This window comes from Muntiacus reevesi, chromosome 15, assembly GCF_963930625.1.
Source record: "Muntiacus reevesi chromosome 15, mMunRee1.1, whole genome shotgun sequence".
NCBI lineage: Eukaryota > Metazoa > Chordata > Mammalia > Artiodactyla > Cervidae > Muntiacus > Muntiacus reevesi.
This window is the reverse complement of record NC_089263.1, coordinates 64,331,120-64,344,076: the sequence shown is the minus strand read 5'-3', so window position 1 is coordinate 64,344,076 and position 12,957 is coordinate 64,331,120. Positions and strand designations below refer to the sequence as shown.

At 61.1% G+C, this 12,957-nt stretch overlaps 1 protein-coding gene across 4 annotated transcripts in view; it reads left to right on the top strand.

Annotated features, from left to right (window-relative positions):
- Positions 1-12,904, top strand: part of PPP1R13B (protein phosphatase 1 regulatory subunit 13B) — a 69,970-nt gene extending 57,066 nt beyond the window's left edge. For 3 of the 4 annotated variants that reach the window (XM_065906299.1, XM_065906298.1, XM_065906302.1), the window contains 10 exons: positions 2,508-2,688; positions 4,205-4,309; positions 5,968-6,137; positions 6,472-6,973; positions 8,042-8,802; positions 9,306-9,443; positions 9,519-9,652; positions 10,256-10,422; positions 11,392-11,591; positions 12,005-12,904. In XM_065906299.1, coding sequence (XP_065762371.1) covers positions 2,508-2,688; positions 4,205-4,309; positions 5,968-6,137; positions 6,472-6,973; positions 8,042-8,802; positions 9,306-9,443; positions 9,519-9,652; positions 10,256-10,422; positions 11,392-11,591; positions 12,005-12,046 — 2,400 coding nt within the window. In that variant the 3' untranslated portion in view covers positions 12,047-12,904. The remainder of the gene's footprint in view (positions 1-2,507; positions 2,689-4,204; positions 4,310-5,967; positions 6,138-6,471; positions 6,974-8,041; positions 8,803-9,305; positions 9,444-9,518; positions 9,653-10,255; positions 10,423-11,391; positions 11,592-12,004) is intronic. The other variant, XM_065906300.1, reaches the window with a different exon arrangement.
- Positions 12,905-12,957: the final 53 nt, after the last annotated feature.

Below are 12,957 nucleotides of genomic sequence, written 5' to 3'. Positions count from 1 at the left end.
TCTTCAAAACCCCGGGACCGAACCTGTGTCTCTTACGTCTCTTGCGTTGGCAGGCGGGTTCTTTACCACTGGTGCCACCTGGGAAGCCCTAAAACAGAACAGAAATGTTTCAAGGAGACTTGGACATCCTGCTGTCCTCCTCATTCTCCAGGGATGATACTTGCTAATAGTGCCAGTCTTTTGCTTAACATAGACAGAAAGATATTCAATTTTTAATTGAAAATGGAATTGTAGGAATTACATCATAGCTCAGTTGGTAAAGAATCCACTTGCAATGCAGGAGACCCCGGTTTGATTCCTGGGTTGGGAAGATTCGCTGGAGAAGGGATAGGCTGCCCACTCCAGTGTTCTTGGGCTTCCCTTGTGGCTCAGCTGGTAAAGAATCCGCCTGCAATGTGGAAGACCTGGGTTCTATCCCTGGGTCAGGAAGATCCCCTGGAGAAGGCAAAGGCTACCCACTCAAGTATTCTGGCCTGGAGAATTCCATGGACTCTATGGGGTCGCAAAGAGTCGGACACGACTGAGTCACTTTCACTTAACGTCATTTACACTGTTCTGTACCTAGTCTGTTTCTGTTTAACTGTGACATGGGCGTGTTTCCGGTCAGTACTTCATTCCTTGTGTAACTTCTGGTGGTTCTCCACATCCCAGGGCCCGTGTTCATGTTTTCCAGCCCTGTAGTCAGTAGGCTCCCCTAGTCTTGCTGTTACTCCCAGCACTTCATGAGTGTCTGTATCACAGGGAGCATATGGGAGGATGGGCTCCGCTCTGTGTGGTGTCTGGCTGGCCCTGTGTTCCCCCAGCGGTGCTGCGGGCTCCAGGGGAGCAGGGTGCAGAGCTGACCGGCCCCACCCCTCGGCAGTGGAAGGGGAGCGGGCAGCCCGGCAGCTGAGTGCTGCTCTCGCGGTGGACCGGCCTCCTCTGGGCAGCTCAGGGGGCGAGGGCTGGGCGTCAGGGGCTCTCCTAGTGGGGCGGGGGGAGGAGGCCTGGAGGACGGGTGCCACCGCTCCCATGGGCCTCACGCTCAGTGCTCCTAGCTAAAGAGGCTCTGGCTTACAAGTCTGCACTGTTGTCTTTTAACCAGTGCTTAAAGGTCAGTGGTTCATCTGTGTAACGCCCTGATTTCAGATAATGGCTCCCGTTTCTCCGAATTAACAACACAGAGACCGTGGGCGAGAAGGCGTGCCCTTGCTCCACGCTTGCTTACGTTTCAGTCTTACTGACGGTGGGTCAGTCCTCTGTGCACCCTGCGTGGAGATTGATCAGTCAGTCAGCTCGTTGTAAGGAGTTGTTGGGCAGGCGTGAAGGCTGGCACATCCCGGCTCTGTGCAGCTGGCCTACAGCCTGAAGAACCCAGGGAGTTGCTGCTGTTGCAGGCTGGGTCTGAGGCCATCTTCCCACAGAACTCCCTCTGCTTCCAAGGACCTCAGTCTTTGCCTTTAAGACCTTCAACTGATGGGGTGTCCCAGCCACATTATGGAGGGCAATCTGCTTTACTCACAGTCTGTTGATTTAAATGTTAAAAATACCGTCACAGCCGCACCATGTTGATGGGTAAAATTAACCATCCCAAGCGGCTATACAGACATTACTGCTTACTGAACCTGATACATCAGGGCATCTCCCTGGAGAGGCTGGTGGTCCTGCAGAGATGTGTCTTCAACCCAAAGGTTTCTGGAACCTTTGAGCAGCTGTCGAAATCATGAACCCTGGGACTTCCCTGGTGGTCCATTGGTTAGGACTCCACACTCCCAGTGCAGGGCGCCTGGGTCCGATCCCTGGTCAGGGAACTAGATCTTGCATACCACAAGTAAAGACCCACAAGCAGCAACGAAAATAAATAAAAATAATTTAAAAAAAAATCATGGACCCTTTCTCCAGAGTGATACATGCTCATGCATGCAGACTTTTGCAAACAGTTGGAGGAAAGGCCTGGAAGTCTCACTTAGAGCCTGTCTGGGGAGCTCTAAGGGTCCGTGTCTTCCTGTCAGATCTCTCTCACACACTTCTCTGGTGGGGCAGTATCCCGGGACCAGTGTCCTTGCTGAGAAGGGCGGAGCTGCCTTCAGGGAGCTGCTCAGAGTCTCCCCGTCCGGACTCTGTTACTGCGTCCTGGGTGTCTCCTTCAGTCCTCGTGACAGCCCTTCCCCCAGCTTTTCGGACAGGGCCGCAGAGGCTCAGAGACGTTCAGTCACTTGCCCACGGCAGCACGTGACTAAGCGGGAGATCAGGGTTTGAAGCCAGGCCCAGAGCTCAGGCTTTGATGACGCCTCTCTGCTCGCCCAGGCGAGGGGCTCCCCGGGGGCTGCTCTGCCTCCCCTCACGCCCAGGTTGGTGTTGTCGGGGCGCCACCCATGCAGGACTGGGCCAGGGCCTGTTCCGGAGGTCCCGCCCTTTCTAGGCACTGGGCTCCCAGACTGGCGCAGCTTCCTACGTGTGGCTTAGGTCTGAGCCGTCCGTCACACTAGGCTGACAGTTCTCCTGACTCACTCCTCTCCGTGTTGCAGCTGAGCCGCGTGAACGGCACGTCGTCGCCCCAGTCGCCCCTGAGCGCGCCCGGCAGGGTGGCGGCGGTGGGGCCATACATCCAGGTGCCCAGCGCCGGCAGCTGCCCCGCCCCCGGGGACCCGGTGAAGCCCCAGTCCCTCACCGTCGCCTCGAGTGCTGCCCACGGAAGGTCCAAATCCGGTGAGTGGCCCTGGCCCTCTTCTGGGGAGAGCAGGGGGGCAGGGACCTCAGAGGGACCCCACCTCGCACTCCAGCCCCAGTGAAGTGTCCCTCAAGGAGCTGTGCGCCACCAGGGTGATGACCATCCTGAGACTGGAGCGGGCCCTTTCTTGGACTCAGCGTCCTTAGTCTGGTTTCTCACCACACAGCTTAGTTAAGACCTGGGTCTCTCCCACCACAGGTTTTCTTTCCCTTGAGGGCACTCGGTGGCCGGCAGGGGCGCCTCCCTGCAGCCGGGCTGCTGCTCGTCCTGACCCAGCTGCCTCCCCAGGGGCAGAGCCCTGTAGCTCAGGGGTCCCCAACCTCGGGGCCGTGGGCTAGGACTTCCTGTCAGATCAGCGGCAACATGAGATTAGAAACAAGTGCACAATCAGTGTGATGCGCTTGAACCATCTCGAAACCATCCCTCACCTCCTGGTCCGTGCAAACATTGTCTTCCACACACTGGTCCCTGGTGCCGCAGAGGTGGCGGCACACGCCGCACCAGTCTGCTCTGCCTGCCCCACCAGCACGGGCTCCGTCCATCAAAAACCACACACCAGCCCTTTGGCCCTCGCCGCCCTGAGCTGTATGGTGTGACTGGACTCAGGCCCCCGGCTGCGTGCAGTGCATAAACTCCCTGAGGACGTGGGGTCCCTGCAGTGCCCCGGCTTCCCAGCTGAGCACAGCCCTGGTCTCCGTGGAGAGTCCACACTCCTTTCTCACAGGAAGACAGCCCAGTAAGAGTGCATGTTTGACCCTGATGCATACAGGGCTGCGGCAGTGGGACGTCACGGCAGGGGCCACCCGTCACGGAGGTCACGGTGCAGGTGCAGCCGCCGCTCGTCACTCGTGACGGCAGGACTGCCAGCAGGCCGGGCCTCCATTCTGGGGTCATCACAGGTGGCGGTCAGTCGGTCTGTGCGCTGCTGCTTGCTTGCCTGGCACCTGGTCTGAGTGACCGTGCCGCTGGAGGACCCGGGGCTTACCCTGACCCCGGTGGGACGAGGCGTCCCCAGCCCTCCTGGGCCACGTGCCCTGGCACAGGTCCCTTCGTGGCCATGTTTCAGAAGCCACACGGCACACGTAATCTGCATGAAACTTGAGTTGCAGCTTTCGTTGATAAGCTGTTACTTATAGTTTGACCCACCCAATGGTGGGAGTAGATGATCATTGGGTCCGATGGCAGGTAATTAGCACAGCCAGCTCCTGCTCATCTTAAATGTTGCCAGCCTGCCTGAGCTGCTGGTGGCTCGTGATTCCCTCCTCTTCGTGGGCGTGCGCTGGTCCGCCTGGCCGGAGCCGCCCCGAGGAGCCCCCCATGGGGCCGGGAGGCTGTGTCCCCAGGGTTCGGCTGTGGCCCTGCCGCCCCTGTGCTGCAGGGCGAGTGGGTGCAGGGGCCCCGTGCCAGCCCACAGCCCAGGCGGAGAGCTGCAGTGAGAAGGTTCCGGGGACTCTAATGTGTTGTCGGCTGTCCTTCTGGTTCCCTGTCGCACAGATGGCCGTGGTCAACCCAGAGTAACCCGCTTGTGGACAGTGTCAGATCTCGACGTCGGGCCTGACCGCGGCTCGTCGCAGCGCCCCGCAAGCCCATTTGCAAAGCGTATGTTGGCCGGCAGGCCTGCTGGGGAGCTCTGGTGATGCTGCTGAATCTGCAGTTCTTCCAAACTGACAAAGGCTGCTCCCCGTTCAGGCCTGACCAGAAGGCCGCTGCATGTGGCCGGTCCCTGCCTCCCGGGCAGGAGTGGCGTCTAGGCTGGGCCAGAACCCAGACCTCCTCAGGAGGGGCCTGACAGGTGTCAGCCCAGCAGGGGTGTTCTGGTTTTGTTTTTACAGAATTAAGATGATTTTCTGAGTTCATTATGAGACTTTTAGTTTTCGCTTCATCTAGGAATCTCCCATCACACTTAGAGATGGTTGACCGTTGATAACAAAAATAAATGGGTCTTCCTTCTGTACCTCCTGCCTCATGCTGAAGAAGTCCTCGTCCCTCTCCAGTGCCTTTGTGCCTGATTTCCACAAACTCTCCCATGGGTCTGGCATTTCAGGAGCAGCTGGCAGCCCCGTTTCCTGTGACCCTTAGCGAGGCCAGCCGCCCCCTCCTGAGTCAGCTCTGTTTATTGCCCCTTAGCCTGGGGTTTGCCCTCGGTGCATCCTTGGTGAAACTGCGCGTCTGTGGCCCACACAGCCCAGCCTGATGACACCGAGGGGGGTTAGAGCGCACACCTCCGGACGAGGAGCGGCGTGGCCCACGAGAGCAAAGGGCTGGCTTGGCCTGAGGCCTGGGGAGTGCTCACCAGGGCTGGCAGCCGGGCTGGGCAGGGAGGCAGGGCGCGCAATGCTGCAGCCACAGGCAGACTCTGCCTCGGAGGTGCCGCCGCCGGGCGCCCTCAGGCCCTCTGCGGGCTGTGTGAGGCCGCGCCTCCCCTTTCCCCAGGCGCGGTGTGAGCTGCAGCAGAGCACTGTCCGGGAGGGTGGCCGCCCAGCCGCTCCTCAGCCACCCCCGCCGTGTTGGCAGGGGGCAGGAGGGTCTGGACAGGGACCCGGGCGTCCCTTTTCCCCTCCAGCCTAGGCCCTGCCACTGCAGAGAGGCCTGACCCTCACTCCCTGAGAGCCAGCCTGTGCCACCAGGGGACGCTTCTGCACCCTTTCTCAGTTTGGAAAACAGTTAAAAAGTGTGCCTTTTCAGTGACTTTCCTGAAAACCTGGGTTCACTGGTTTTCTGATCACTGCAGCAGATTGATGGCCTGCTCCTCCAATCCCTGGGAACTGTACCTCTCTCCTGTGATCATGAATTATTTTCAGAGGATGGAAATTTCTAACAGACTAAAATCAAATTTTTCTTTTAATCCCGGAAGCAGTACAAGTCAAACCTGTTACGAAGTCAAGAGATAAAGTTTTTTCTATTGCTGTGTGTAATTGTAAATGTAAATAGTGTTTGAAAACCAAGTGCCAGCGCTTATGTCACTCACTGGTGTTGATGTAACGGGTTTGACCTGTATTTCAGTGGGAGCTGAGAGTGTTTCTCCAGCCCCCTGGCCCCTCGCCGGGGGTGGAGCAGCCGTGTGCTTGGTCATGCGTCTCTGCACGCGTGAGAGCCACGTGGTGCTGGCGAGGCCCCTCAGCAGAGGCTGCCCGTGCGGCCCCACCAGAGTGTGGTGGCTCAGAGGTGACTTCTTTTGCTTCTGGCAGAGGGTTATTCTTACGTTGGTTAAACTAACTTCAAGAAAAGTTTTACTTAAATTCTGTGTTCTTTTCAAGCCAATGATGGAAACTGGCCAACCTTGAAACAGAATTCTAGCTCTTCGGTGAGACCGCCGCAGATCGCCGGCGTGGACTGGAAGGACGCGAGTGCCGAGGGGCCACTCAAGCAGGGGGCCGTCTCTAGCCAGCCCGTGCCCCTGTCAGCCCTGAGTGCCCCGGAGAAGCTGGTAGGCCATCCGTCTTTGTCCAGAACACAAACAAGCCCATAGCTGAACACACCCCTCTTTAGCCTTCGTCTTCGTCTAAGGGGTAGGAGGTGTCATGAGGCAAATTAAGCCTGTTAGTGTCCATGTGGTCCCCAAGTCTGAAGGAGTTCAGGACCCTGAGCACCTGAGCTGGGCGTGTGTGCGAGGCTGGTGGTCAGGATTGTCCCCCTGCTGTGTGCCCCCCTCGGCGTGCCCCCGCCTGCTCACAGGCCCCTTGGAAGGACAGACCCTGGGTGAAAACGTGCTGAACTTGTCAAAAGCTGACTTCGTGTTTCTCTGTAACGTCTTGATTCAGGGCATGGAGATCGGTAGAGTGCCGCCCCCCCTGCCTGGTGTCGGCAAGCCGCTGCCCCCGAGCTACGGGACGCACCCAAGTCCTGCCCCTGTGGGCCCGGGCTCGACCAACTCCCTGGAGAGGAGGAAGGAGGGCAGCTTGCCCAGGCCCAGCGCAGGCCTTGCCGGTCGGCAGAAACCCGCCCCGCTGCCCCCTGCGGGTGGCCCGCACCAGCCGGGCTCCTCGCAGCAGATTCAGCAGAGGATTTCTGTGCCCCCAAGTCCCACATACCCGCCGGCAGGACTGCCTGCCTTTCCAGCTGGAGACGGCAAACCCGAACTCCCACTGACTGTGGCCATTAGGCCCTTCCTGGCTGATAAAGGGTCGAGGCCACAGTCCCCCAGAAAAGGACCCCAGACGGTGAATTCAAGTTCCATATACTCCATGTACCTCCAGCAAGCCACACCACCTAAGAATTACCAGCCAGCAGCGCACAGCACCGTGAATAAGTCAGTTAAAGCAGGTATGGTGGGCGTGTACTCCTTCTCCTGGGGCTGGGAAACCCTACTTCAGACGAGATCGGGCGCGTTCAGGGTGGTATGGCCGTAGACGGAAACCCTACTTCAGAAAACGCCAGTCTGTACCCTGAGTTCCGGGCACAGGCTGTTTAGGGTTAGACTTGACTCCTACTGACGTGTGGCTGTGGGCGTCTGTGTGAGAGGGGGATAAAGATGACATACACAGAGTGGTTCTGCCGGTAGACCCCAGCTTCCTGACTTCCCGTCTGAGAGCCCACCTGTCCACATTACTCAGGAAACCCAGGCTGTAGAAAGCTGACACCTCAGGATTTGCTCTCTCTTCTCCTGCTCTGTAGTGATTTGTGCAGGCCTTACCTGGGAGCGGGCGGCGTGGGGTCTGCCTGAACCTCGTCCCCTGGCCCCTAGCAGTCGCTTGGCCAGGCCCCGGGAGTGATGTGCGGGAAGGGTCTTGCTGCTTTGGGATCCTCTTGCAGTGCCCACAGGGACGAAGAGCCCTGGTTTGGGTGCGGGGAAGTCCGCCCCGGTCTCCTGGGGAGGCAGGTGTGAGAACAGAACTCGGCTCCTGCGTGCGGAGGCTGATGGTGCTTCCTCCTGGGCAGTGGGATCTGGGCCTCAGGGCGTCTGGGGTCTCCTCAGAGTTCTTCCGTGTGGGCTGCAGGTTCCAGAATCTAGTTTGAGAATCTCCAGGCTCCCCACAGGGGCCCAGGGGGTCCTAGGTGGACATGCCAGCCCTGACCTGTGGCAGGTTCTGACCTTGGGGGCGAGGCACACCAGGGCCACAGGGGGCCCTTCCTTCCTGAGGCGGCCTGTGGCCTTTGCTCTTTGGTACAGTCCCAGGGTCACGTGGTTCTTCTCGGCCAGCAAACAGCGAGTGCCTGTTGAGGGTGGGTAGGCCAGTTTGCAGCCGTTTTCTTTTTTTCATCTAAAAAAGCCCTGATTCCATACACACCAGTCAAGTAGAGTCTCCCTCCCCAGGGAGGGGTTGGCGGGTTCCCACACCAGCGGCCTCTGGCGGGCAGGCGCTGAGCTGAGCGCTGGGCCTGTCTCCCCAGTGTACGGGAAGCCGGTTCTGCCGTCTGGATCCACGTCCCCATCCCCGCTGCCCTTCCTCCACGGCTCGCTGGCCCCGGGCGGCACGCAGCCCCCGCCTCCTGCGGAGAACGCCGAGAAGGAGCCGGAGCCCGAGAGCCCCGCGCCGCCCGGGGACGGGGCCGCCGTGGAGAGCCTGCCGCGGCCGCTCAGCCCCACCAAGCTGACACCCATCGTGCACTCGCCACTGCGCTACCAGAGCGACGCCGACCTGGAGGCCCTGCGCAGGAAGCTGGCCAACGCGCCGCGGCCCCTGAAGAAGCGCAGCTCCATCACGGAGCCGGAGGGCCCCGGCGGGCCCAACATCCAGAAGCTGCTGTACCAGCGCTTCAACACACTGGCTGGCGGCATGGAGGGTGCCCCCTTCTACCAGCCCAGCCCCTCGCAGGACTTCCTGGGCTCCTTGGCCGACGTGGACAATGGGAATGCCACTGCCAACGGGAACCTGGGCGAGGCTGGCCCCGCCCCGCCCACGGCCCCACTCCCTGCCGAGCCCGCCCCTGCCTCCGATGCCAATGACAACCGGCTCCCTTCCCCCGAACCCGAGGGCCTGCTCTGTCCCCCGAACACCCACCAGACAGCTGAGCCAGCCGAGGACGACAACAACAACGTGGCCACGGTCCCGTCCACCGAGCAGGTCCCCAGCCCTGGGGCTGAAGCCCCCTCTCCAGGGGAGGAGCAGGCGCCCCCATCACTCGCCATGCCGCTGCCCTCGGCCTCCACGGTGGGTGTAGACCTAGACCAGGGCACCGGCTTCCTGGCCAGACAGCCAGGGCTTGTCGGGGACACACCTGGGTCGGGTGGTGCCGGGCAGTGGGGCCAGCCTCGCCCTGGGGGCCCAAGGGTTCCTGAGTAAGGGGGCCACCACTGGGATCTGGGCAGGCAGCGAGGGGAGGAGACCCTTCTAAACAGAGTGCTGGGGGGAGCAGTGCTGAAGGAGCAGAGGGAGGCAGGGGCCCCTCGCCTGCGCCCCTTCGCAGGGCAGGAGCAGTTCAGCTCAGGGGTTCCCCTCGCCGCCTTCCTCGGGCGCCTACAGGGATGCCCCTGGGAGCCAGGCGCAGGCTGGTCTGCAGTGCCCCCTTCTCGCTCCTGGGGGCTGCAGGTGGAGGCTCTGCAGGTGGAGCTCTGCCTCGGGCTCTAGGACCCGTCATCCTGCCTCCTCCCCTCTGCTCCCAGCCTGCTTGCGTGGGGTCACTTTGAAATCCAAAGCACGCTTCCTCCCCATAGAACAAGCGGACCAACCTGAAGAAGCCCAACTCGGAGCGGACGGGGCACGGCTTGCGGGTCCGCTTCAACCCACTGGCGCTGCTTCTGGACGCGTCTCTGGAGGGGGAATTCGACCTGGTGCAGAGGGTTATCTACGAGGTAAGCGTGTGCCTGTGTGGGGCAGCGGCCCTGGCGGCACCCGGCGGGGTTCACGTGCCATGTCCCATGTTGTAGGTGGAGGACCCCAGCAAGCCCAATGACGAGGGCATCACCCCCCTGCACAACGCTGTCTGCGCTGGGCACCACCACATCGTGCGGTTCCTGCTGGACTTTGGGGTCAACGTGAACGCCGCCGACAGCGACGGCTGGTAAGGCCCCGGGATGCATGGGGGCAGAGGAGAGGAAACAGATGGCCCGCGTCCCGGGGCCGCACGTCCTCCTGGCCTACGTTCTCACGCTGGTTTTGCTAGAGGCTCCGCTGTGATCACGCCCGTCACACGGGCTGACCACAGAACGCAAGCTAAGCCCCTGCTGATCCGTTTGTTCTCAAGTGGCCAGAAAGCCTGTGTGGAGGAACCTGCGCCGTTGACTGTGAGCCTCAGGCCACGGTCTGTGCTGCCGCCTGTCAACATCTGTTTCTTTACATCATGGTAACATACAGCCGTTACCATCACAGCTGCTTTGAGGGCCTTGTCCCCGGAGCGAGGACACGTTCATGTCACACCACGAACACTCAGATTACAGGTTGCTTCTCGGTGCGCTCACCACCCAGCCTTTTGAGGCCCTTTTCATAAGTGGGTGTGGGTGTGGCGTGTGGGGGGCAGTGTGCGTGCATGTGTGGTCTGTGTGGCCATTCTAAAAGTGGGAGTAGAGCCAGGCCCCTGCAAAGGCGGCAGCACAGCAGCTGGCTGGACGCTGAGCGCACGCTGCGGGCCGCCGGCAGGGTGTGAGGCCTCCCTGTGTCCCCCCAGGACGCCCCTGCACTGCGCCGCCTCCTGCAACAGCGTCCACCTCTGCAAACAGCTGGTGGAGAGCGGCGCCGCCATCTTCGCCTCCACCATCAGCGACATCGAGACGGCCGCGGACAAGTGCGAGGAGATGGAGGAGGGCTACATCCAGTGCTCCCAGTTTCTATACGGTAGGGGCGTGGGCACGGGCCCTTGGGCGCTGTTCCTGGGCCAAGAGAAGCCCCAAGTGCACCCTTGGGGAAGCCCAGTCTGTGTCCTGGGAACAGAGGTCACCCCGGCCCTTGGGCTCATCCCTGAAGACCTGTTACATCCTCATGGTCAGGATTCCATGCCGAGTTGCTCAGAACAAAGTCTTCCCCTTTCTGCCAGGTGTTCTCTGGGCAGAGGAGGGGGACAGGGAGGCCAGGATGCCCTGGGCACACAGTGGCCCCGGAGCGAGGTCTTGAGGGCGGTGTCCCGGATGGTCCCCTGTCCCCACCCTGTGCGGCCCGTGGGTGAGGGCCGCACTCCTCTGCTTTGAGCCGTTTTTGGCAGGGCTGGAGCGTCGATTCTGTGGGCTAAACAACCACAGGCTGTCCACGCCACACTGGAGCACCCGGGGGCCCAGCCTGCCTGGGACCCTGGGGACAACGACACCCGGAAGGGCATTGCTCCAGGCCCAGCCCCAGGACAGAGGCTGTGCGGGGGAGGCGGCGGCCTGTCACTCTGGTGGACCGTGCTTCCCGCTGCCAAGAGCGGCACACGGGACTTCAGTCATGGGCTTGTGGGTTGTAAGTTTCACCCTAAGAAACAACACCTTTTCTCCTTCCTGGAGAAGGGCACGGCGACCCACTCCAGTGTTCTTGCCTGGAGAATCCTGTAGACAGAGGAGCCTGCGTTACTTAGGGTTGCAGAGTCAGACATGACTGGAGGAACTTAGCATGAACGCACCTTTGCTTCTGGACATGACACTTCTGCCGCGGCCTCTTGCTGGGACACGGAAGGGACTGGCGGCGTCACTCAGGGGGCAGTAGCCGGCCCAGCCTCTAAGCGCTCCGCTGTGCCCAGGCGAGCTGCCCGAGGCCAGTGGCGTCTCCGGGCCTGGCGCGGACACTCAGCAGCCTGTCCTGCAGACTTGACTGTTGGCTCTCCTGTCACAGGCGTGCAGGAGAAGCTGGGCGTGATGAACAAAGGCGTGGTGTACGCCCTGTGGGCCTATGAGGCCCAGAACAGCGATGAGCTGTCCTTCCGAGAAGGGGACGCGCTCACCATTCTGCGGCGCAAGGACGAGGTCGAGACCGACTGGTGGTGGGCTCGCCTTGGGGACCGGGAGGGCTACGTGCCTAGGAACCTGCTGGGGGTAAGGCCGCGCTGGAGCCCTCCTACTGCCTGGGGGGGAGTGGGGGGCGGGGGGGCGGAGCCTGACTCAGACCCCGGGGGCGCCCGGAGGGTCGGGGGACATCTGCTCTGGGGGAAGCCTGTGGGGAGGCCGTAGCCCCTTGGTGAGGGCTGCTCACGGCGTGTTCTACTCCTGGGTGCTCCACGTCCAGTGGGCTGGCAGCTGCTCTTATCCCGCAGTCACTGGACACCTGCCAGGCACCTTTGGGAGCCTTACAGACGGTACTCGTATCTTAAGTGGTCCCGAGTGCCCTGAGAGAAAAAGGCACGGGGCCTCTAGGTGTTTGGGAGGTGTCTCCATAGGAGGGTGGCCTCTGCAAGGGCTCTTGCCCAGCGGTTGTCCCCTCATCCTAAGTCCTGTCCATTGCCTCCCAGCTGTATCCACGGATCAAACCCCGACAGCGGACGCTGGCCTGAGCGCCCCCTGCAGCACCGCACAGGCTGGCCAGCGGCGGGGAGCGGCTCGGGCTGACTCGCCGTCTCCCAGAAGTGGACACTGGACACAGCTTCAGGGGCTCCCGCAGCAGACCGTGTCCGCGGTGTGAGGACCCCTGGGTGAGGGTCTGCCCTCAGCTGAGAGAGAGGCCTTCACCTTCAAGGAGAGTGAATTTTGCCAATTACTGTAAATCCAAATAAATACCCAGCTTTCTAAACCACCACCCTTGTTGCCAATAAGATTACCCTGTCGTTGACCCTCGAGTGGTTGCCAGTGAAGACGACGCTCTTAGAACGTGGGCCCCAAGGCCCCCCCACCCCCGGTATTGCCCCAGCCCCCCAGAGAGCCTGCCGCTGCCGTGAGGTGCGCCCCTCGCTGGAGCTCCGCCCTCCCGTCCACCGGACGTCAGAAACCCGGCACCTTGTCCATCCTCACGTGCATTTCTTTTCATCACCACAGGAGCCCTGTTTGGAGCGGGGGTGTCTGAGGTGTGGGCTCCTTTCTCGCTCCAGGCCTCGGTCTAGGTCACCCACAGGCCACGGGCACAAGGGACCTAGGACCACGGGACACCGCCGGGCCAGAGGTTTCCACACAGCGCGCCTCCCGCTGCCCCGCCCCTCCCGGGCGCTGTGCGGGCCAGGGTGCGTGGATCGGGACGCCCAGATTCCCCGGTCCCTCTGCCCTGGTTCCATAGTGAGGCGCTGCCCCGAGACTTGAACTGTACCTACCGGCTTTTGTATACCAGAAGTATTTTTTGACTAAACCACTGAAAACTGTCAGACCCGTGTTGGAAATGTTTTCTTCTCATTAAAGTCCAGGCCCTGAGCTTTGTTCCCATGTGCGAGTCTCGTGTGTGATTTGCATGTGGACATGTGTAGCCTTGGAGCGCCGA